This window comes from Gavia stellata, chromosome 4, assembly GCF_030936135.1.
Source record: "Gavia stellata isolate bGavSte3 chromosome 4, bGavSte3.hap2, whole genome shotgun sequence".
Taxonomy (NCBI): domain Eukaryota; kingdom Metazoa; phylum Chordata; class Aves; order Gaviiformes; family Gaviidae; genus Gavia; species Gavia stellata.
In genome coordinates this window covers 76,555,106-76,578,325 of record NC_082597.1, presented here as the reverse complement: position 1 = coordinate 76,578,325, position 23,220 = coordinate 76,555,106, and the positions used below count along the sequence as shown (strand labels likewise).

The window sequence follows — 23,220 nt, the reverse complement described above, 5'->3', positions numbered from 1 at the left end:
CTTCTGCATTAAGAACATTTTGTTTATTTCTCTGTCATGTGCATGTCATGAAATGACAATACAAAAACAACGCCCCCTCCATTACAGGTCCAAAAATCAACATAAGCTTGAATAACTTGTCAATCCTGTTCCTGTTGTCACCATCTCTTTTGCAAGGCTGCTTAAATACACATAAAATAAAGAGGAAGACCGAACGCTGCTGCCTCATTTCTGTACATCTGAAAATCTTATGAAAGATAAATAGAGGATGGAGCCAGGGGGGAAAAAAGCCCACAAATCCCATGTGTGAACTACTGCCAGACAGCTAGCATTTCAAAACAGCAGCAATCCACTACAAGGTCCCAGGGGAGATATCACAGCAGAGGCTGAAACAGGTCAAATACTTCATTACATCAGTGAGGCTTTTTTCTGTTTTTTTTTTTTGTTGCTGTTTGATATTTGCCAAACATTCTAGTGAGAAAAGTGCCACCAAGTCACAGTGCGACTGAGGCTGGCCTTCCTGCTTCTTAAGACAGTTACAGCTATTGTTAAGACCCTTCAAAACACACAGAACATGCAGGCAGGTGCACAATACCTACCCAGATTGGGGGCACTCGCGGTCCTCTTGTTATTTTTTATCTTGAAAAAGCCTCGTCCAAATGAAGATCTGGCTTTACGGGTACCAAAACTATCCTCGTCGCCTGTGCCACCATGAGAAGGAGACTTTGGAGGGAGGGTTGCGAAATTATTACCTTCCACAGGAGGTTTAACCTGCTCAAGTTAGGGAAATAAAGATTCAGTATCAGGGAATTGCAAAAGGCCTTTTGAGAGAGAATGCAAAGTGACTGCTGACAGGTAACCTGGAGAGTCCCTCTCATTTGTTACTACAAGAAAAAAGAATGTAAAAGCCATAAAGGAAAACATAAACAAGATCTTCATTTGAATATGTTCAGGACCCAGGATTACTATCACTACCTTTGAAGAGTAACATGTCTTCCTTAAGACGTTTCTCAGTTTCTGCAAGGCTGGCTTACAGGTATGGGGAAAAGGTAAAAATACAGTCCTGGAAGGCTTTGAACTTTTCCAGCTTTCCAGGGTTTCTGTCTCACCCACTGGTAGCTGTAGGGGCAGTGGGAAGCAAAGAGAGAGACGAGACCCCCACACTGTATCGGTTCTCTGCCAAGTGTCAGACAGTTCTTTTTGTCTATCACTGCTCTGCAATTTCAGAATTAATGGATTAATTGACTCTGTCCACTGCCAAAGCTGAGAGGAAATTAAGTATCAAGCAAGGAGTATGAATGCCAGGACAGACATCAGACACACCAGTTAACCAATTTAAAGCAGTAGTTTTAACCTTGCCAGTTGTTTCACTGTCTCTTTAAAAGGAGGAGGAAGCAAACCAATTCACAATCCAAATATGATCCTTTGGCTTTTGCTGAATCAATACAGCATTCACCCTACAAGCGGTGTCTGAGGTATGTCGTCTCTGCTCAGGTAATAATTGTTGCACACAAACTATGGCCATACGGTACCGCAGGGTAACTGTTCTGCAATGACAGTCCTTTTAGGAACACAGTTGCTACTCACAGAAAACAATTTAGAAAGCCAAAGGTTTTTAAAGAGGCACTAATCAAAGGTAATTACAGAGTCAGTAAAATACTTAATGGTTAGCTTTGCTAATTATCTAGTGGTAGAATATGCAGGGGAAACATTAGCTTAGATGGCAACCTTATGCTCAACCAGACTGAAAGATAATCCGTGTGTGAGAAGACAAGAAAGTGTGAGACACCGTAAGCCTGACACTGAAGTTATGGTGACAACCATCATATACTCCTCGCTATCTTGTCTGCAGGTCTGCTATTCCCCCTCCGGAACTGAACGCCGCAATTTCACACAACTGCGCCTTTCAACACCCGCTCACTGTCTGTGTTTCTCCATGTACACGCACAAGCGCGCACACACACGTTACCTCTGTAGGCTTCTGTGCAGAGTCTCTGTCCTGGTGAGAAAGATTAAGACAGACATTTAAAAAGTCATAGTTTATAGCCAGTATTCAATTCATTATGGTTACCCTGAGATAAATTCTGAATTAAATACCCTTCCCTGCTTGTTTTTTTCCCCCCAAAATAAATCTCTTCAGAGCTGCATTTCACACAGATTAAGTCTTGCTTTCTTTGAGGTCAGTGAGCTGACATGAAAATACGGTTGCTTCGGTTTGCTTTGTAACGGATTAGCTGTGTACATAAGTAGCGATGTGCAGTCCGTTAAGGCACTACTTGGCACAGCTGGCTGAGGGGACCTAAAGCAGGAATCAGACAGGGTAGAAGCCAAGTAGATAAAACATCCACAGCCTCCACTCCTTGGCTGTCCAAATGAACAAAAAAAAAACCCCTAACCCATGAACTCTAGCTCTCATCATCAAGTTCTGGTTACATTTTCAGTCCTGTCAACATCCCTTCTGAGCTGTAAGGCACAGCTCAGCAGCTTGGGTATCAGGGAACTCAGGAGATTTTAGGAGTTTAGGCTGTCAAAAAAGAGCACAGGAATTGCCCTGATTTGATGACATTGTTAGAGGCTAGCTGCTTTTGGTCACTTCAAAAGAGACCTAAACTGAAGCTATCACCAGACATACAAAGGCTCAGTATTTGTTCCTGACTGCCTAAAACATGTAGTCACCCCAGACTGTATTTTATAATGCATTCATTACATGGCCTTCCATAATTATTCACCTTAAACACAGGTAGGAAGTGGTAGTGGGACTTACTTTCTTCTTGTCTTAAATCAGAAAAGCGTATCAAGAAAACAAAAACCCAAACTCATTATCTGAGGAAAAACGTAGCAAGAGAGTCTCAGGTAAGTGCCTCACGCAAAAAAAAAAAAAAGGACCTGTGTTTTCAAGGACAGATTTTCTCCTTTAATAGAATCTGGAAGATGTCAGATGTACGTGAGCATTGCTAACACATGACATGAGGAGCCCTACTCTGACTCAGAATTTCTCAGAAGAAGGCAACAGAGCGTCCATGGGGTCACTGGCACAACAGAGACATCACCCCTTTTTCTAAGGGGATGGGAGGAAGTAAGAGACCAAACCAACCGCTTCGGATGTCTCTTTTCTCAAACTGCTCAGACTGCTGGACTTCTGCAGCGAAGAAGTTCTGAAACAACGACAGAAAAACCAAGCCAAGTTACTGGAATTAAACTTGCCAAGATAAACACACTCTCAGGAATCAGCTTTAAAGAAAGCATTATAATGCATGATGAGATATACTAAACCCAAGACATTTTGAATTAAGGCAATCAATGTACTAATCAGAGCCCACGCAATTTGATGAGATACTGTAAGAACCTCTACATCATAATTACTGCTGCTAATGCTTCAGTGACATGATGACTACCTTGGGATATTTTTGGCTTCTTATTTAATGTTACATTTTCAGAAGCACAAGCAGAAGTTACACGGGCAAAGGAAGTGATATAAACAAAAGCTATGAAAAACAGTATTTTTAGCAACAGGTTTCTGACTAATTTAATCCTTAAAGAAACCAAGCATATTAAGTCAAGCATGTGTGTTTTAGTATTTTATTTTCAGTTCCATTTTCCACTTTGGACCAAATATCCCCCAACTTCTGGTAGGTAGGAGTTACAGTCTAGAGCACTTAAGTCTGGTTCAAAAGACAGTTACCGCAACCAGGTATAAATTAAGAGTAACTTCACCGAATTTTACAAAGTTACCTATCTTTATACCAGCATAAGTGGAGCAGAATTTGGCTTTGGGAATATTCTTGTGGCACCGACTAAGTCACTTGAAATAAAAACAGCTACTGAGCCTCACACTGTGTACCAGACAAACCTGTTGACTTGGGCTCCTTATTAACAAATAGCTTCAACTCAACTTCAAGTTCATACTGAATTTCCCTAGGGAATATGGCTATGTGGCAGAAATTAAAATTATTTTCTTATTGTAGTCAGCTGATCACCTTTCCCCCATTATAAAAAGAAAAAAGCAAATCACATGCACATGTACTATGGAAAACCGTAAATTTCAAAGTTTATTGACAGTCTACAACCTAATTAGAGATGCTTCACAATGTAAAAGAAATTAACTGCACATGTGCACAGGTAAAGCATCAGAAAATAATGATCATGAAAACATAGGACATGAGCAGAAAACTACCACCACTAAATATCATCTTGGCTACAATTAGTTGACGTCTTTACAGGTGTATGTAAAATATGGCGGGTGCGTTGTAGGGGTTTCAAGTTGACAATCACATATAAGTAAGTTTCCTAAACATTTTTGATTATGATACTTACACTGGACTATCACACAGCTGAGTTTCTGGGGAGGAACCTGTTGATCTTCCTTCACTGGAAAAACAAAAAAGATATGAAAAAAGTAAGGCATATGGGGATCCCATCCAAATGCCTTGCTGATACGGAAATCCTATCATCTCAGCCTGCTTGCCTGTTTTCATTCCAGCTGTTACGGTACTAACACATGGCAAATTTCCCCTCTACAGTGGCAAGTTTTGTAAAAGATAAAGGAGAAAGGTGAGCTCAAGAGCCCCAGGAAAGACAACTTGCACTGTAAGTTGATGACAATAGTGCGTTATTCAGCTTAAATAAATGCAGAGGCTACAGCATGTGCAGGGTCTGCAGCAGCACCAAGTAATGAAGGTCACGGGCTCCCTGTGAGACACCCACAGCACGGGGCATTTTGCTGCTGGTTAGTGCTTTGTCTGTTTTTTTTTCCAAGACCAGACACAGATGAAATCCCTGCTGGTGATGGCTAGAGCGGCAGAAGGCACAGCACAGCAGAAACCAAGCAAAGCTGGTCTGCTGGATAGGATGCTTTCCTTGTGCTTGCACTGATTTTTCACATCGAGATCGATGACTGTTTTAAGCCAACCAGATTTCCTGGCCTCTGGATTCTTAGTATTTGATACTCATTTAGATAAAGCGAGGGATTTGGACCCAGAAGAAAAAACCCTAGCGCAGCCTTTGTCTAGCCGCGAGTCCGTTGTGCTTTTCAGTACTCCCTGCAGTGCCAGTCCATATCTGCAGGGGCCAGATTTCCTCATGTGGCAAGGAGGGTGCAGGCTTAGAAACGCTGGAGGAAGCTGATGGCCATTTCTCACCCAGAAGGCTGCCACTGGGTTCAAGCATGGGGGCCTCTGGGTGCCACAGCTCTGCCACAGCTCCGGGGTACAGCCATGCACCCTCACCCCGGCTTCCCTGGGACGCTGTGCCGACATGTCATCCAGCTTTCAAAATCTCAGGCAGGGCTCTCATAAGAGTGAGCAAAGAAATATCTTTGCATTTCATCATGCCAAAGGACAGCAGCAAGGATATCTCTTTCTCTGATCTTTTGAAACGCCGCCTGGGTTTCCTTCTGGGGCTCCATTAACCGCTCAGGGTTAGAGCTGCACAGTCCTTTTGTTGCAGTTTTGGCAGTGCCTTACACTAATCTTTAGCAACTGTGGAAAATGTCTGAATGCAAATCATCAGGAATGCATTTGTGCTAGCACAGCCAACACTATCTCAGCCAGACCTAGATGATGTAAACCTAGATAAAAATAATGATTCTGTGTCCTTCACTACATTAGATCAGTTTTCCTCTCCTTCTGTTCACTTCTTGCGAAGCAGCTGGTATAGAGTATGAATGCCGCTACAAGCAACAGCAACCAAACTAATACTTACTTACTGAAAAACATTTAACCAACGCACTTCACAAATATAAGCTTAGTTTGCTATAGCTAGCCAAGTGAATGCTAGTCTTGTTGAACTGACTTAATGACTTGACAGTACAGTAACTGACAGATTATTACTCTCATTAAATGTCAAAAAATACTGGATTTACAATTGAAAAATACATGGAAACAATAATACCTCATTTCACTTGCAGGATCTGGCCTAGGCTGTGTTTTCATTTTCTCTGCAACAGTTTCTGAGCTCTTGGATGTTGATGAAAAAGAAGGGATTGAAATCTGTAAAATACTGGTGTGGATCTGTAAGGAATTCTAAAAAGAGTGAAGAATACATGTTACGCTGTTTTGAGCTGAAATTTAGCAGTCATAAATGAAAAAAGAGTAACAGATAAACTATGAAAAGAAGGATCTGAAATGACATTTTTAAAAGTTATTTTCTTCTTTCTTCCTGTTGTAATACAATGATTTACTACTTGAAAGATGGCACTGAAAATAAACCATGAATCACTGAAGAGATAAGCTACAGCACAGACAAAAATCTCGTAAGTCTCCCAAAGCTGCCTTCTAAATCTGTTTCTACCACAGACCCCAAGAAGGGTAGTTCACTTTTCAGGTTTACTCCTGTCCTCATCCACTCAGAGAATACCAAAAAGCTGCTAAACATTTAATTTAATTTTGTTTTCTTCATAGTGTGTTCATGCTGTTTAGTTAAGTAAGTCAAGTCCCTGCTCTGACTCAGAGCTTTAAAGAGAAAAGATCTATAGTTTTATTACTAGAAAACGTGATTGTAAAAATCAGAGATTGGACCACAACCTACTTATCATTTAACTGAATGGATGTAATGATGATTGCATCCTTTTAAACATGACAGGATATATTTAATAAGTCCGAACATGTTTACTTCAACTTCCTGACAAATTAAATGCAGCTCCTAAAACAGCTGTTTGATATAAAAAGTAATTTCTATGTTCGATAGGAAAAGTAGTTTAGACCCATCCTCATGACAAATACAGCTATTTGCTGTATCCTGATCCCACTTGATGATTAAGACAAATAAATTTAACTGAACTCAAGTGAAACTCCTCAGCAGCTTTCAAAAGAAAACTACATTCTCCAAAAGGATATGGGACATTACTAAAAACTGTGTAACCCAGAAAAAATCTTTTCAAAAACTTGAGTTTTGACATCTGCAATATGAATTCAGCTCAAGCAATGTTTTCAAGGTGTGATGGCATTAAATGAGGAAGAAAAAAAGATACCTCTTCATGAATATTCACGTTAAACTCATCGTGGATTGGAGATGCTGTTACTGGGGTTGGGGATGGGCTTTTCTCTGGGTCAGTCAGACTTGGTGTGTCCAATAAAACCGTGGAAACAGACCCTGAATTCAAGAAGTCTTCACTGTCACTTTCCTTGCCTGAAAGGAGAGAAGATGGGAACTTGTTGGCTTTACTTCTGGATACGTGATGACCCTCACTCCCATACAAGGCACAGCCAGTGTGCTCATTTGTGGGCCAAAAAGGGAAGAGGCTAGGATTATTATTTGTTTTTAGGACAGACTACAATAGGAGAAGGGGAGTCATTGCCAAATGTCACTTCCCAATTCAACCACCACAACACAGCAGGGTTGGAGCAGAGGGAGGACATACATCTGACAGCAAAAAACCCAGCAAATGCCCTCAGGGCATTTAGTGGGATCAGTTTCAACAAGCTGAATAAACTGGAGCAGTTATTTCCTGTCCTGTGTTCTGGAATTTCATACTAAATACTTCTTTACCCTTATTCACTAGGGAAAGATCAGGGGGTCAAGTCTACTGGAAACTTAAGATGTCTCTATGGTATCTTGAAGTTACCCATAGGAAAAATGCAGCCCACTGCACAAGAGTCTAACACCAGCTTTTAAGTGACTACATTACGTTTGCAGACTGCCACAAACTGAGTGTGTCTCATTTAGTTAATGCTGTAGCCCGCACCAGCATCTGGCATCCTCTGCTCCCAACGAGCAACTCGCGGCTCCTGAACTGCCTCAGTACTACCAAAAGGCTTGGATTTCCACACTTGTCATCGATACCAGAGCACTGACACTGACAAGAAAAAGTTAAAGGCAACCAATACCTTTTAGAAAGTGAACAGAAACCTAGCACTCATTGCCAAAGATCTGATGCAAATACAAGCCAAAGTCTGTTCACAGCAAAAACCTCTCTTGCTCATTTCTCACTGCCTGAAATCTCTGTCCATGTTCCATGAATGGACCATAAAGCACAGTTCTCAGAGACTCGAGGTCTGTTTTAACATCTTTCTGTCTTCGAAGGCACAACACTGCATGAAAGAGCAACACCTATTCAAAAACTGCTACCCCTCTAACACTCAGCATGGTGTTTCACCCTCATCACCACCTTTTCTCTGCCCTCACTGATAATGTGCTTTCCCAGCCTTGCAGATTGAAGACATGCAGCTGTGTCCTTAGTGCCCCTCAGTGGTTTCGAGGAAGAAAAGCCCTTATGTACCAAGATCCAAAGCCCACGGACAGTTTTCAGCCCAGCATGCTCTGGCACATGCCAGCCCCAGTCCAGTCTTACGTCCATGACATGGGACTAAGAGAAGCTGCTTCCTGAACCTGCAGTGCTCGTGCGGGAGCAGGACAGGCAGCTGGAGACCGTGATTGAGGGCCTTCAGCATCCCTCCAAATCAGCTGACGCCCTCACAACTGGAGGTCGGGATCTCCTTGCTGCAGTCACTGCCACTCCGCAGGGATGGCTTCTCAAAAGCCAGGCAGAAGTAAAGAGGGGCACCAGCAAGCTCTCTTTTCCCTGGGTCTTAGCCCCTGTCTCGGCACAATGTCCAGATGGGGCTCTGCCCTTCCCTTTTCCTGCCTTGGCCCGAGACAGCAGACCAAGAGCCCAAATGTGAATCCACCACCACAAAAATAAGTATTTTGCCTCCTCACTCATTTCTGGCTAGTGACAATCTTCACTCTTTGAAAGGAGCCCTGAGGGCTCCTACATCCCTCTCCTAGGAGGAGCATCCACCTCCAACATTTGCATGGCCAACAAAAGCCATGAGCCCTTTGTCTGTCCTGAAGAAGATCAGGCAATGAGCTCAGGTCAATTCAAGGTCTGTGGAAGGCTGGGTTGGCCTTCTCCGGCGTTCAGAGGACTCAGTGACAAAGGAGGTTTTCGTAAGGCGGTAATACAACACTGCGGTGCGCAGGCTTTTAACTTGAGCATAAATTATACGTCCATACATTATCAAAATGCTAATGTCTAAAATTTGTTGGGGACAAGTCTTTCAGAGGACAGTGACCTACAAAATACAACTTGAGTGCTGAAAGAACAGGATGATGCAGGGAAAAAATCCACCAGGCCAGGATTATTGCTATAAAGGGAGATGCTCATTTTCTAACATCTAAGTGTTTTTATCTGAAAACCCAGAACCATGTTCTACATGCGTTTCTTTTGATTTTCTTTTAAGGTAGAAAGCAGAGAGATAGGGTATTTAATGCAATTACATCCAGCTGATGACCACCTCAACATTTATCACCTTTGGGGATCAGAAGCTCCTGGATCTGGAAACCTCCACCAGTCTTGGAACATGGAATGGACCGTTACATGTTATGGTATGTATTATAGTTAGCATTTCAGCCACACAGTTAAGCTCATTATCTGGTGGCAAAGGAGGCTTTTTTTGGGGTGATGTGCGAGAAAAGACTGGTAGGAAAAGCCAGCCTGGCCCCCCACTGCGGTAGGGAAGGAGAACTATTCCACAGCTGCTGCATGTGGCGGTTTGTGAAGGCTTCATTACATGCCAAAGACGTTGCGTGTCATCGCAACACAGTCCTGGCAGCACATCCACTTTGCTACAGACATTTTTGCAGCTCTTGGGCATTGCTATTACAGCGTGCACAGCCACTGGGGTGGTGCTGGTTTGCCACATAGGCACGTGCATGCTCAGGCACTGCTCTGCTCAGCTACCAACCCCTTCCCAGGAATACATGCAAGAGAGGGGAACAGCAATTTTTAGTAGTTAATGTAGCAGCCAGCTCTGAAAGGCATTTCAGGAGGCTATGGAAAGAGCCTGCGAGCTTATCATATTCAAACTAATTTTACAAGGGGGGAATAAGCAACGTGGCAGTAATAGTTAGTACTACCAGATGGTAAATGGGACAGCACCCAAATGTGCAGCTGCCTGGACAAAAAAGGCAATTTACCAGTTCACACCAGTTGAAGAACTGGGTTTTACTCTACCTAAGAGATGCTTCCAAAGATAGTAAGTCTAAGAGACGATATAACACTACCACAATGCACCTAAAGTTTAAATGAGAGCAGAGTTTAATTTTTTTTTTGACTGTACAATACCTTTTTTACCTTGAGCCAATATCACCATGTCTTGAACTTTCTTGTACCTATTCAGAGATTGCCGAAGCTCTTCTATCTTCCGATCCTAAAATAAAGGAAAGTTGTGACTGTGCTTCTTCCTTCAGCAAATCAAAAATAAGAAATACAAATACTAGATATTCTTCAGTTTAATTAGTTGTGAGACTAAAGGAAATGGGAAGCATGTATGGGACAAGACCCAGAACTCTGAGAGGCTTTGAAATATCAAAACCTGTATTTAGCAAAAACTATCATCTCGTTAATCACCAGAATTGTCCCAGCCTTGAAAGTGGATTTCAGCTCCTTTGTTAAGTCAAAGGTAGAGTATAATAAATTTGCCATGTACAAAGACAGTAGTAATCAAAGGATTTAGGGCTTTGGTGATCAAAAGAAAACATCCTACAAAATGCACTTGCATATGAATGCGCAAAGCCATACATGAAAACAGTATTTTACAGAAAGCTCTTTTGGAAATGCAGCCTGTGATATCTCATGGGACTTGTATGGAGTTCTTTGCATTTTCAGAACACGGTGTAAATTGCAGTCGCACTGAATTGAATGACACAACAGTGTAAGGACTCTGTGTACATGTGACAGAGACCATAAATGCTCAGTTAATAGTCCCTTAAGGGCACTGCAGTACTTCTGACTATAGTGAATCATTGATTCTTACAAATTTGATTTTTTAATTGAATTGTGACAAGTTCATATGTGAAGATTTTCTTAGAGATTTAACTCAATCTGATGAATGATTACTGAAAAAATAATGACTTCGCTACCTTCTCTTCATTTGCTGCCATTAGAGATTCTACCGCCTTCTTCATTTTCTGTACCTCTATATCTAAAAACACAATACAGTTCTCTAAGTCAATTTATATTAAGACAGTGCAAGGAAATAAGAAAACCAAAAAACCTAGAAGCAGCTCTGTAATATCTGAAAGTAAATTTACAAATTAAAAGACAAAAAATAAGCCACTTAAATTCTATTTAGATGAAAATATATAGAAGAAAACGCTTTTTCTTCAAAACCTGTTTTCTGTCATTTTTATCAAGGAAATGATGAAGTTCAGGAAATTTTCTGACCCACCTCCCCAAGCCTTAGCAAAATGGAAAAGTCCAAGAGTAGAACTACTGCTTGACTTTCACTATCTCCATCTTTCAAATAATCAAATAAGTCCAAAACATAAAATACTACATTTGGAGTGCAAAAAACCACATCCTTATTACAGCAGCCAACAAACACCCCAAATGGCATCTCAAAAACCCACTATACAAAGCATTAGGATTAATGGATATGATGAAGAAAGCATTGTGCAGTGATGCTTAGTCTTAATTCAGTATGGATGTAGAAATGAGGACAGCACAATGGAATGATGCAAGTATTTGCTGTGATGAGCAGTCATGCTAGAATATATATTGTAGTTCAGACTTGGAAAAGGTCCCTCATACAGACGACAGTGTTCTGTGCTTCATCTATAATCCTTATTTACAAAGGAGTATAAACACATGGAAACATGTACGTTCTAAAAAGGTTAGATTTTGGTGGTGTTCTGGACTAGAAATTCAAAAAGAATGGAAATAATCTCCATTTTTGCTAAAAATCTACCTTGCATAAATGAAGTAAGCTTTAAATTTCATTACAAACATAGGCAGGTGGCCAAGTTCACAGGCCAGAAAGCATTTTACCTTGTTTTAACTTCCTAAAACTTCTCAGAAAACAGAGCGGAAAGAACATTTTCCTCCTTAATGAAATGCAAGAAGAAAACAAGCTGCCTGGCTTGCCTTCTAGATGAAAGACAGTTAGACACATTGGGCTAAAACAGCAACTGATCCAGTTCCAATGATTTTCACTCAGTTATGCTAGGTGAAAATTTAGTTTACCGGATTGCAACTGCATTTCATTGAGAGGGAACTGTTTTGTGAGTCTCCATGAGACCAAATCTTTCTTTGCCTATTAGCTTTTCTTCAGAAAACTTTGTATTTCAAGTGTGGTATATCCACCCTTATTCTCAAATGTTACTCTAAGTGTAATTAAGGGTTATAGATGATGCAACCTAACAATGTTTGTTAAAGCAGTTTTGCAAACACATGCAGAAAGCTATTCTGGAAAGCACTTCTGAAATGCAAATGCTTGTGGAAAGACAACAGAAACCTTACTTTTATCTTTGAGCTTCTTTTTACAATTTTCATCTGTGCAGGAAAATCCATTGGATTTGAAATTAGCATGAAGGTTATGACATTAAATAACTTTCAAGACAATATTGATACTTAAGGAGTCAACTATTCCTCACGTATTACTGCAGAAGCAAGCAGTTCACGGTTTCAGCCTGCACTCCCCCAGTTCTAACGTTCCTAATGACACAAAATAGTCTCACTGCTCTCATACACAGCTACCTGTGGGATATATTTTTCAACTGTATGTTTTCACTTGTAAAGCTTCAGAAAAGGCTTATGCCAACAGATCACTCTTAAGCTAACACTTCACTGGCAGAAGCCAGCTAAGTGATAATGTATGCATATTTGTTCAGAAAGCACAATTCAGCTAATGGGGCAGATAACCTGTGTTGTCTGCAAACAGCATTACTTAATATTGGTCCAAAGCAGAAAAAAACATGGTTCATCATGGCAGAAGATCTCCTGCTGAGCTATACTGAAAACTAAACTAAAACTGAGAACCAGAGGGTAATGGGAGTTCAACGTACACAGCAGCGCCCAGGAAGAAAAGCCCTATATAAGTAGTCATAAATGCAATAAAGTCAGACCTTGTTCACATTTAAATGTTCTAAAAAAAAAAAAAAAAGGAATCACAGTTCAGCATGGTCACTTTTAGTGATCCTACACAGTGGTTTTGAAAACAGATCATTCTATTAAATAAAATGTGACAATCTAGACACAGCATTTTCCTCCTCTGGTCAGGGGAGAAGACTAATTAATCTCTTGTGGCTTTATTTTTCTAAAAAACATACTTTAAAAGCACATCTTAAAATCAGCAATAACTACCAGTGAGATATATTCAGAAGTGAAATTGCAGCAGGTCAAAAAAGTCTGTGGAAAATTTTTGTGAGGCTTTAAAGAAAAATTTCTATTTTAAGGTAAGTTCCCAAATCTAAGTTTCCCCCAAATAAATAATAATTTTGTTTCTTCTTTGCAAGCAAATAAAAGAATTATCTGACATGTAAAATTTCTGTGCTGATTCAAGCTTAATTAGGATTTAGACTTAACCAGTGCACAAATCCAGAACCAGTCCTCAACTTCACCTACTTACAGCTAGGTCCACACTGAAGATTTGCTGGTACACATCACACTTTGGTTTGCAGTATGGCTTTTCCCCTTCCTCACCAGTAAGGGGTGTACAAGCAAAGCCCAGCATAGGTACCCCCACAGAAAGTTTCCTTCTCAATATAATCTTTTCAGGGAACTTGTTGAAATTAGTTTAAGGATTTCTTTGCCAATATAAACTGCATCTTTTGAGGCACACGCAAGCCATGTAAAGAGCTAACTAGGGATTACATAGGCTAGTTTACAGTTGGTCAAGAACTTGCTATGACAGTCGGTTCAGCAGTTGCATCACGAACACCCGCTAAATATTTTAAAAGAAGTAAACACCAAGACAGAAAGTATATGAAAATTGAGGCTTTTATCTGTTATTTCCTGTACAACCATTCATGGAAACATGACCTCAGATGAGGTGACTGAGGAGAACATAGTGAGAGAGCCTCCCTTCTTCTTACCTCTGTCCAGTATTTCAACTCCTTCGCCTTTCAGCTTGCAAACCAATTTTTCTTGCAACCTTTTTACCTCAGCTTCCTTCTGCTCTAGTTTGTCTTTCAAAGCTGCTAGCTCATCCTGTAACAGACACAGAATCACTCAGTGACAGCTTCCACATGCACCTGAGACGTTGCCAAAACTCCCTCCCATGAAGCACAGTGGACAGGTCCTCAGCCGGTGGAAATGACGGAGGCCCCCCTGACATTTACATTGGCTGAGGGTACACCCACCACACTGACTCTGAACATCACAACAGACTGCTTAAAAAAAGAAAGAGTAAAGCAAAAAAAGCATTTTTCTTATTTATTTAACCTTGCAGAGACAGAAAAAGTGTAGGTGATGAGGCTGAATACTAAAATTTACACACACTTATTTCGGTATTTATAGGGCGTTCTGAATGTTCAAAGGTGGACAATTATGGAACTGTGCTTACACCAGGCTGAGGACAGCTTCAGAAATAACCACTGCTTCTATGAAAGAAAAATCAATCACGACACCATCAAGCACATAAACACATACTGGAAAGCAGTTCAGGTGAAAATGTGGTACCACTGCCACAGTTTGGGTTTGCTGATCAAGCATTAGGAAAGGAAGCTTAGAGTTGAGATTCATGGGAATAAGACAGATGGTGTTTGGGAGAGTTGGGCTGTATTAGATAAATGCTGTCAAATTTTAACTTAGATCTAACCATCTGCACTAGCAAGTGACTGGCACGGATCCATGCATTTAACTTTTTAAAATTTGAGTCAAATCCTACCCAGTTTAGTAACATGTTTCTTTGATGTCCGAGGATATCTTGTGCAACAGCATCATCAAGACAGGACCCTCAGTGCACATGTACCCAACACTGAAAATTTAATTTGTTCAGTTTGTAAACAAAACAAAACAAGGCAAGAGTCATAATTTTGGCATTTACAGCTTCTAACTGAAGTTTTAAATCCTTAAAGGAATAAACCAAACTAGAATACTGTGGCTTAGGTATATTCCTGAGCTTCCCTCAAAAGTTCTGTTGCAAATATACACTGATGTCTGCGACCCAAACTATGGCCCAAACTACAGAATTTCCTGAAATTGGTTCCTGTTTGCTCTAAAGCATCATTAAAAAATAGATCAATCTTAAAATCGTCAAGAAATCAAAGCTTCTTCCAGAACAGGGGTTGGGCAATACAATCCTCCAGTGCTCCAATTTGGTACTGACTTTGACGGGATTTCTGCCAGTGTAGGACCCATGCTTCTCCAGAACAAGACCATCTCTTGGTCACTTGAGAAGCTGCTGTTATACCCATGGGCAACTAGAGCTGCAATGTGGTTGTTGATGTGTATTTCTTCCCCTGAACTAGAAATACGATATGTAAATTTACATGTGGGAGAGGGGACAGTATAAAAGAATCACTATTTTCTAGCTAGTGTTCATGAATAAATTTTCTCCAAAAAAGGTGAGAAAAAGTTCTGTTTGAATAACGGATGTAAGCTACAGAAGTGGCAATCTTCCCTTGGAAGGGGAATGGTTTTAACCCAAGTCTAATTCCACTATGCAAGGAACCTATGCAAAGTTCACAATACTAAAATTCTCTCCCATCCAAGATAAAAGCTGTTTACAAGGAATATCTGCATAAAGAGCTTTCCACATCTAATGAGAAAGGGCACACTGCATATCAACACACAGCAATTAATGAAGAACAGAGCATGACAGCACAATGCAAGACAGACCGTAAAACGGTGGAACATGAAGGATTCAAAACAGGCCCAATGTTACCCAGAAACTACTACACCTTTAGCATCTGGCTTTTTTGCTCCATCCGCTGCTTTTCATACTGCATCTGACCCACTTTGATTTTCATACTAGAAAGTTTGGCCATTAAAGACTGGTAACAGAGACAGAGGAGTGAGAGAAAACTAAAGATAGAAAAGAGACAAGGCTAAATGGCAAAGAGAAGTTAGACACTTAAAGAAACAGGCTGCTAGAATTACTTGGGTGAATGCTTTCTCTTCAGAAGTGGCTGATTTTTAGCACATTTGGGAGAAAATAAATGCTCAGCTTTGGCCTCACCTATGGCACATGCCTTATGCACTGCAACTGGTGTTTCTTGACACATATGTGAAACAAGGGTCTAAACAGGTAATAAATTTACTGTTAATAGCCAGCTGCACGTTAAGTTATCCTTCATAAAAAACAATGCCCAGATCTGAAAACCATAGCATGAAATTTGGAAATAACCCGTTGTTAAGTGAGTACCATGAAACCCCTGGGCCTGAGTGTGCTCAGGGTTTTGAAGGGTGCAGGGAAGGATCGGGGAAAAGAGAGTGAACTTCTAAAGCCTTACACCTATCTCTACTTCTTCCCCTCAGCCTCACTTACTTTGGTCGTTTTCAGTTTTTTCTCATACTGGAGTCTTTCATTGTCCATTTCTCCTACTCTCAACCGCAATTCATTTATTTCCTGGATCAAATCCTGAGTGAGGGGAAAAACAAGACCAGAAACAACAAAGACATTCAGTAAACAAAACAGAACAATAGCTACCCATTGGCAGGACCGTAAAAACACAGCAGCAATAAAAGGCACTGTACACAAAAACCACCACCCAAATTCATAGCTGAGCCAAGCAAGTCAGAGCTTCCTAGATATCTAGGGACTGTATTTCTCAGTTTCTGCATTACTGCACTGAATGCAAGAGGGCAGAGGACATAAGCTGAAGTCGTGTTCCCTGTGCTGAGGGCCAAGAAAGGCCTCCTGCCCCTCTGGCTGCTCAACTGCTTGGATGTCCGCCACTACGAGTGGGTAATGGAAAACTATGGCACCCGTCCTTCAATACGCAACAGCCACATCCTCCTCTCCCCAGGCTCACCAGCCGTCACCCGCCTTTTCAAAACATGAAGTGATTACAGTGTAAATCCACGTTGCTGCCACTCAAATGAGTCCTCTAACTGAGGGCTGAACAGAAGAGCCATCACTGGTTTCTACAAGCACAAAGGCATATGTGTTTAAGCATCAATGGCGCCACTACATCTGCGCTTTGCAAATTCAGCCTTGTTTGGAAGGAATTCGGAGCCACCACCAACTCACATCTGAGCTCTTCAGGAGAATGGCTCGATCTCCTGCCCATTGTCCTGAAGAGACTTAGGTGGTTTGGAGGTCAGCCCCGAGTGCCACCAGCTCTACAGCTCCTGTCCTGCAGTGGCCAAATGAACCCTGAGCTTGACTGCCCCACTAAGGTGCAAGGCACTCTTTCTCCAAACCTCCTGTCCTCTGGATGGGGAAGTGGGATCTTAAGAGACCAGCTGCAGGAAGCCTGGGGGACAGCCAGGACAGAGTAGAGAGACATATAAGAGATAACAAACCAAAGCTTATCGGGAAAATTACCTTCCTGCTCAGCAGGGGAACACGTTACCAGAAAGCTGTGGTTTTCGCACAACTCAAAGATGTCCAGCAAGCTTCTGCCTCATGTATCTCTCACAGACCTTTAGTTTACTTATGGACACCAGATCAGTGTGACATTTGTGTGAAAAAAGAAAAAAAAATTTAAAAAAGCAAAAGAAAAAAGCAGTTTCTCAGCAGCTACTGTAATGCTGTATCACCAGGAAACTCTTTAAAAGAGGAGATAAGCTCTTTGCGCACCCTACAAAACATAAAAGAACTTGAACTGCAGTATAACGGCTTTTAAAATACCAAGAAGGTAGTACGGTACTTAGGTTGGCTTGCCTTCCTACATGGTAATGCAAATCCTATCCATGTCAAGCAGTGCTGTACATCGAGCTAACAACTGTAAGCACAATTCTTCAGAGCTAAGTTCATAATTAGTAGAGGTTTATAATTTATAAATTAAGCCAGCAGCTGACATTTAGAGGGTATTCATGGACCCCTGGTATCACCTGCCTTCCAGCCCCACGCCACATTTTCTGAGCTTGTAAGCCTCTGGTTATTATTTTGTGCTTAATGAATCTGATGGCAACAGAGCAACATTATTTCTTTAGCAAGATCCAAGCTCAATTACCAGAACTACAAGGAAAATAAAAATACAGAACATTCTGATGCTAGTAGTAATTACTACTGCTAATGTATGACTTTCTGATTTGGATACACCTGCAATTCCTCACTGATTCTTCAATGTGTAACCTTTACAAAGCACATCACTCTTCCAAGTATAAATGTACACGGATGTCAGTCTGCATGACCACATTAATTGAGCTGTTTCTTATCAACACCAAGCGTTTGAGATCTCTAACAAATCTATGTTCCCAGGTCTGATGGTCAGCTTTGACACTATGACAATTGATTTGTTTGTGACTTTTCTCTCCTGCAGCCATCATTTTTGCTTTGGCATGATCCAGTGTCAAAATATGCTGTGTAGTAATAACTGCTGAGGTTGTTGCCTACATATTTATCACTTGAACTATGTGACTTTTAATATACTGGAGGAGGAGAGAGAAACCAGTTATCTGTATTCAAAAGGCCCCTCTGAGCAAAAGGAGTAACAAACCAAAACTCTGCTCCTTTTACGAAAAAAGTTAGTGCAACCCATATCGATTAACAGAAATGTCAAGATGCACTCACAATGTCATGGAAAACAGAGCAATCTTGCAACCAGAATCCAAGAGTGTAAGATCTTGGAGCAGAAACTAAATTCTTCTGCTTAATCTGTTACGGGCCTCATGGGTAACTCGATCCTTTACCGCTGGTAACTGGTCACCAAAAATACTGTACCATTTGCTCAAGGGTTAAATAGAACTAAATACAAGTCCAACAGCATGCTTTGCCCAAAAAATATTTTCAATTACTCTCTTGCAAGTGCAACATTAACTCATGTCTTAAGTTATCTACAACACAGTAACTGTAAATGACATTCATTATCATCTTTTTGAGGCAAAGGAGTACCTTAAAGATTCACCAGGTTCCTCATGCAGACCCCCACTAGTACAAAAGAGACGGTCAAGCCTTGCAAAAATGAGCAGAGGACAAAGAAAGGGTCCAAACAGGGCTGTCTCCCCTGCTACTGAATTACTGTTTAACTTTGGGCAAGCTACCGGAGGTAGAGATTGTCAAAGGCACTGAGGTTCCCTAAGAAATCCTAATCCTCCCAGTGTATTTCACCTTCCTGCTTGCTGCCCTGAAGCATTTACCTTTTCTTCCACTATTCTCTGTTCAACTGATTTTGACTACAAACCTTTCACAGCAAGGACTGAGCCTTGCCCCCTCCTGCAGCAGCTCCAGCAAGGAGATCACAGCATTGTTTGAAACCTGAAGGTGCCAACCATTACAACTGCCTATGACCCACCTGGAGAGCTTTTGGGACCAGGATCTGAGATCACACCAAAAACCCACTGAGTTCCCTGGCTGGCTTGGATGAACCAGCAGTAAAACAGTCACCCACGTGGTGGCCAGTGTATGGCACCTGCTCTGCTTGCATTTAATACCTCCTCTTTGGGCACCCACAAATGGGTTACAATACCTGCCCTGGGCATAATGCATGTTCCTGTCTTAAAAACCTGCAAAACAGGAAAAAGCCATTACATGGTCCTCTTCTGATCCAGGGTCAGGTCCCTCCCTGCAAACACCCAACAGCTCTTCCTTGCATGGATCCATGAATGGAGCTGAGAGGGTGGGACATACAGACTCCTATTTCCCAAAACCTTTTCCTTCCCTGCTCGTGTCACTTGCGCTCTTCACGGCAGGGCCAGGGAGGCACAAAAAAGCAATAATAACTTTAAGCTTCAGAGGTTAGAGGCTTTCTTACCGACACTGGAAACACAAACTACATTTGCAGTTTGCTCCACTCAGAAACTCATCTGCACAAAGGAGACTGGTGGTGTTTAAATTATGAAGAATTCCCCATGAGTGAGCCAGTTTAACCTCTGGCTGCTGCTTCAAAGACCATGTCTGGTTATGGACTCCTCCCTAAATAAACTCCCTCGTATGATATTTTCTTACATAAACTCAGCCCAACTCAGACCATCCGTGCTCCTTAACAAAAATAATACTGGTGTCGGCTGAGAAAGTGGAAAGACTGGAATGATTTAAAGAACAGAACAATTCTAAATCTCTATTAAGTATACAATTAGCTTTGAAAAAGCTATGTATTTGTGAACATCTAGACAGGAAAGTCCTAGAGCACCAAGGAAAAAAACCTTACGCATCTAGTGAAGCATCTGTTTAGAGAAAGAATGGTGAATATGAGAAACGTACCAAGCTGGAATGGGAAGTTGCAATGACAGACATAAGTCAAAACTGGATAATATGAAGGTTTTAAACTGAATGGTAATTCTGTAGGAGACAGTAGCTCCACAAAAGTTGTTTTAAGATGTCAATGTTTTTTTTATTTTCACTTTCTTTTCCCTAAATAAAAACAGAAGCAATATTTGTAGTTGTTCTTTCCCAGCTTGGGTATGAAATTTTTTCCATTTTGAACACTGCATGTAAATGCCATAATATGTTTTATGGTAGAGTATTTTAAATATTAATTTAATTACTTAGCTCTGCTGAAATAATTGATCACCTACTACTTTAAACAGGAATATAATTAGATCAACACTGAATAAAATTTTGTGTGCTTCTGAATAAGTCCTGCCTCCAAAATACCTGTCAGAGATTTTGCATGGCTGAGACCCTTACAACTAATTAGCCATTCATTTTTCCACTGAACAATATGGAAATTAAGACATATTATCCCTTTCAGTGTCTAAGCCTAAGCCTTTTTACAGCTATAAAGTGTTGAAATAAAGAAGAAACAACATAATAATTTCTATCACACTAAACTACATCGTTCTGGTTTTCAAAGGGAGGGAGGAACATTCTAGTAATAGTTCATTAGTTCTAGCATAAATATCCAGGAAATAAATATATATAGCTCCTAATTATAGTAATTACCTTTTAAACATAATTTAGGTTATCTTATTTTTATCAAAGACATTAAGCGTATTTCAAGCTATTTCAAAGAGAAAGGTCTTCACAGCTGCCGTGCAGGTAGGCCTCTTGCACTGAGCCTACAGCATTGCAGTGCACGTTGTGGTCCTCACACTGACCACTTTTCTGGGAACAGAAGTAGCTCCACATCCACCTTCTTCGTCTGCTGCCTGAATTGTGCTATTAAGTTATGGAGAGACTGCAGTTCAGGAGGGAAATGAAAGAAGGGGGAGTACAGGAAAGCTCAGCAAAGAATCATATTCAATAAAAATAAGAATAGAAAGAGAGGAAGCAAATCACCCGAAGCCCAATCCCTTTTGTTACCTGTTTTGGAAAGCACAAGAAACCACAGGGTGTTTACAAATGGAGACGCAGTGGAATCCAGTTCTGAAAGCACCCGCTCACTGCAGTCATTTGGACCAGATCTTGCCCCCCCAAAGCCATTTACTGCTGATGTCAATGCACTTATCTATTGTTTGGGCTGCTTATGATAGGTGTCAGCATACAGGTGAAGAGCATTATCTGTTGTATGCAAGATCCAAGCACTGTGTGGGCAGAGAGACCTCATGGGAGCTGAGAAAGCAGCCAGCTCTTAACACATCTCCTATGGAAGCAGAAGACCTTCAACGATTCCCTCCACCTTTCAACCTGCCAATTTCTCCAGCACTGCCATGCACAGCACTTGCCTGGACTGCAAAATCAGCCGCTTCTAAGGCAATGCTGTGATCTTTCACATAACATCTGGTACCAAACTAGAGGAAAAGGTAATGGGAGGCAACATGAATTCGATCTGCAGCTTGGCAGCACCCAGATGTGCTACACTGCACAGACACCACCATCACTACGTAAATGATCACTACCTTTCAAAGCTGAAAATGATTTGAGTCACTAGTTTTCAACCTGTGGAGTTCTTTGGGTCTGCATATTACTTCAGACAGGCCCAAAGAAAGTAATTCAAAAGCAAGCCCAACTTTTTGCTCTTACGCTTGCAATACAAGTGAGGAATGACACTTTACTGGAAAACATGTAGAAAACTGGGAGGGAGTTGATAAACCACTGACTGGAGTGGAAAGGGCAAATTTTGTCTCCTGTAATGACAATGGCTTCTTCCCTTCTAGAAATGAATGACAACTAGATCATCCACAATACAAATATCCGACATTTCAGCTCATTGATGAACACAGAATTTGAAATTTTGTTCTGCTTCCTAGGCAGGCTCCAAGGTGGTTTCTGATATGGGGTATGTCACCCTGGCAGCGAAGCTCAGCCTGATTCTTGGAGTTTCCTGGAAAAACTGGGCTTTCCCACCTGCTTTGAGGCTTTCTGGCTTCAAACACGAGCAAGGTTCAGCTACACAGATCTGTGGCGCCCAGAGGGCAAATGCCTGAGGAGAGAGCTGCCAGGGATGGCAGGTCTAGGCTGCAGCTCTGCCTGGCACTGTGCACCGCTGGGCTGACGCCAGGCTGAGATGAGTAACCACTGGCCTCTTGGTCCCGGGCTTCTGCGGGGCTGTGGTTTGAAGTGATGCTTCAAAATGCCCTCACAGAGTCACCTCATTCTCTCTGTTACTGAAACCGAAAGTTACGTCTTTTAGTGTGCCGTGTCTTTGCACATGCATGCTTTTTGTACTTGCAATGGGCTTAAGCATTTGCTTCAGACATGCCTTACTAAGACGATGACAGTTGAGACAGGAGAGTGCAGTATGTTCATGATTTTATTTAAATCCACCCTAAATGCCATCCCTCCTGAGATGTGATGGCAAGAATCAAAACCTGGTTTTGGAAATCTTTCTGTGTAAAACCAGAGGTTACCGAAGAGGACACTTTCTATTTTAAGAGATATACATTTTAACCTTAAAGATGAATTCCCTTCTTGCCTGGCAAAAAAAAAAAAAAAAAAAAAAATTCCCAGGAAATTTTCAGGTAACATGAAGACACTCACAGCTGTCACAATTTATTCAGTCGGGTTTTACTCACCTCTGTGTCTCTGAATCTGTCCTCATAGTCCAACCTATCCTTCTCTACAGACGTAAGCTTTAACTTCAGAGTGGAAATCTCTGCCATAAGATCCAGCTTCTGAGTTTCAAGGGATGTTCTGCTTAAAAGCTCCTGATACAAGATAAAGAGGAAGAGAAGAGAATTATTCATCCAAGGGGAAGAAATCAGTAATTTATTTCTACAGCTAAAGGCCTCTTTCATGGGGAAAAGCATCACACTCTTCGTTGGACACGCTGAAGCCCTGGGACATAGCTATTACCCATCCAACAGACTCCAGGCACCTAGAATGCATCTGAGATCATGGGGGCACTCTCACGGGTTGGCTGCCAGGATGAGAAAAAAGCTTGTCTGTCATCACAGTTGCTCTGAACAGCAAGGAGCTTTGAGGGGAACCCACCCATCCTGCCAGAGGCTTTAATCCAAGTCTCTTTGAAGTTCAGTGGGGAAAGGCTCAAAGAGCAGGACTGGATTCCTACAGTGTGAAGCAGCACTGACAT

At 41.4% G+C, this 23,220-nt stretch overlaps 1 protein-coding gene across 4 annotated transcripts in view; it reads right to left on the bottom strand.

The window, feature by feature from the left end:
* The window catches only part of PPFIBP1 (PPFIA binding protein 1), an 85,477-nt gene that overhangs the window by 17,264 nt on the left and 44,993 nt on the right, over window positions 1–23,220 (bottom strand). For 2 of the 4 annotated variants that reach the window (XM_059817313.1, XM_059817316.1), the window contains exons 6-18: window positions 22,703–22,834; window positions 16,188–16,280; window positions 15,601–15,693; window positions 13,792–13,906; window positions 12,218–12,250; window positions 10,840–10,901; window positions 10,043–10,127; window positions 6,947–7,104; window positions 5,869–5,999; window positions 4,294–4,347; window positions 3,074–3,134; window positions 1,949–1,978; window positions 579–750 (exon numbers count right to left, since the gene is read on the bottom strand). In XM_059817313.1, the coding sequence (XP_059673296.1) occupies window positions 579–750; window positions 1,949–1,978; window positions 3,074–3,134; window positions 4,294–4,347; window positions 5,869–5,999; window positions 6,947–7,104; window positions 10,043–10,127; window positions 10,840–10,901; window positions 12,218–12,250; window positions 13,792–13,906; window positions 15,601–15,693; window positions 16,188–16,280; window positions 22,703–22,834 (1,219 nt within the window). The remainder of the gene's footprint in view (window positions 1–578; window positions 751–1,948; window positions 1,979–3,073; window positions 3,135–4,293; window positions 4,348–5,868; window positions 6,000–6,946; window positions 7,105–10,042; window positions 10,128–10,839; window positions 10,902–12,217; window positions 12,251–13,791; window positions 13,907–15,600; window positions 15,694–16,187; window positions 16,281–22,702; window positions 22,835–23,220) is intronic. The other 2 variants (XM_059817314.1, XM_059817317.1) reach the window with 2 other exon arrangements.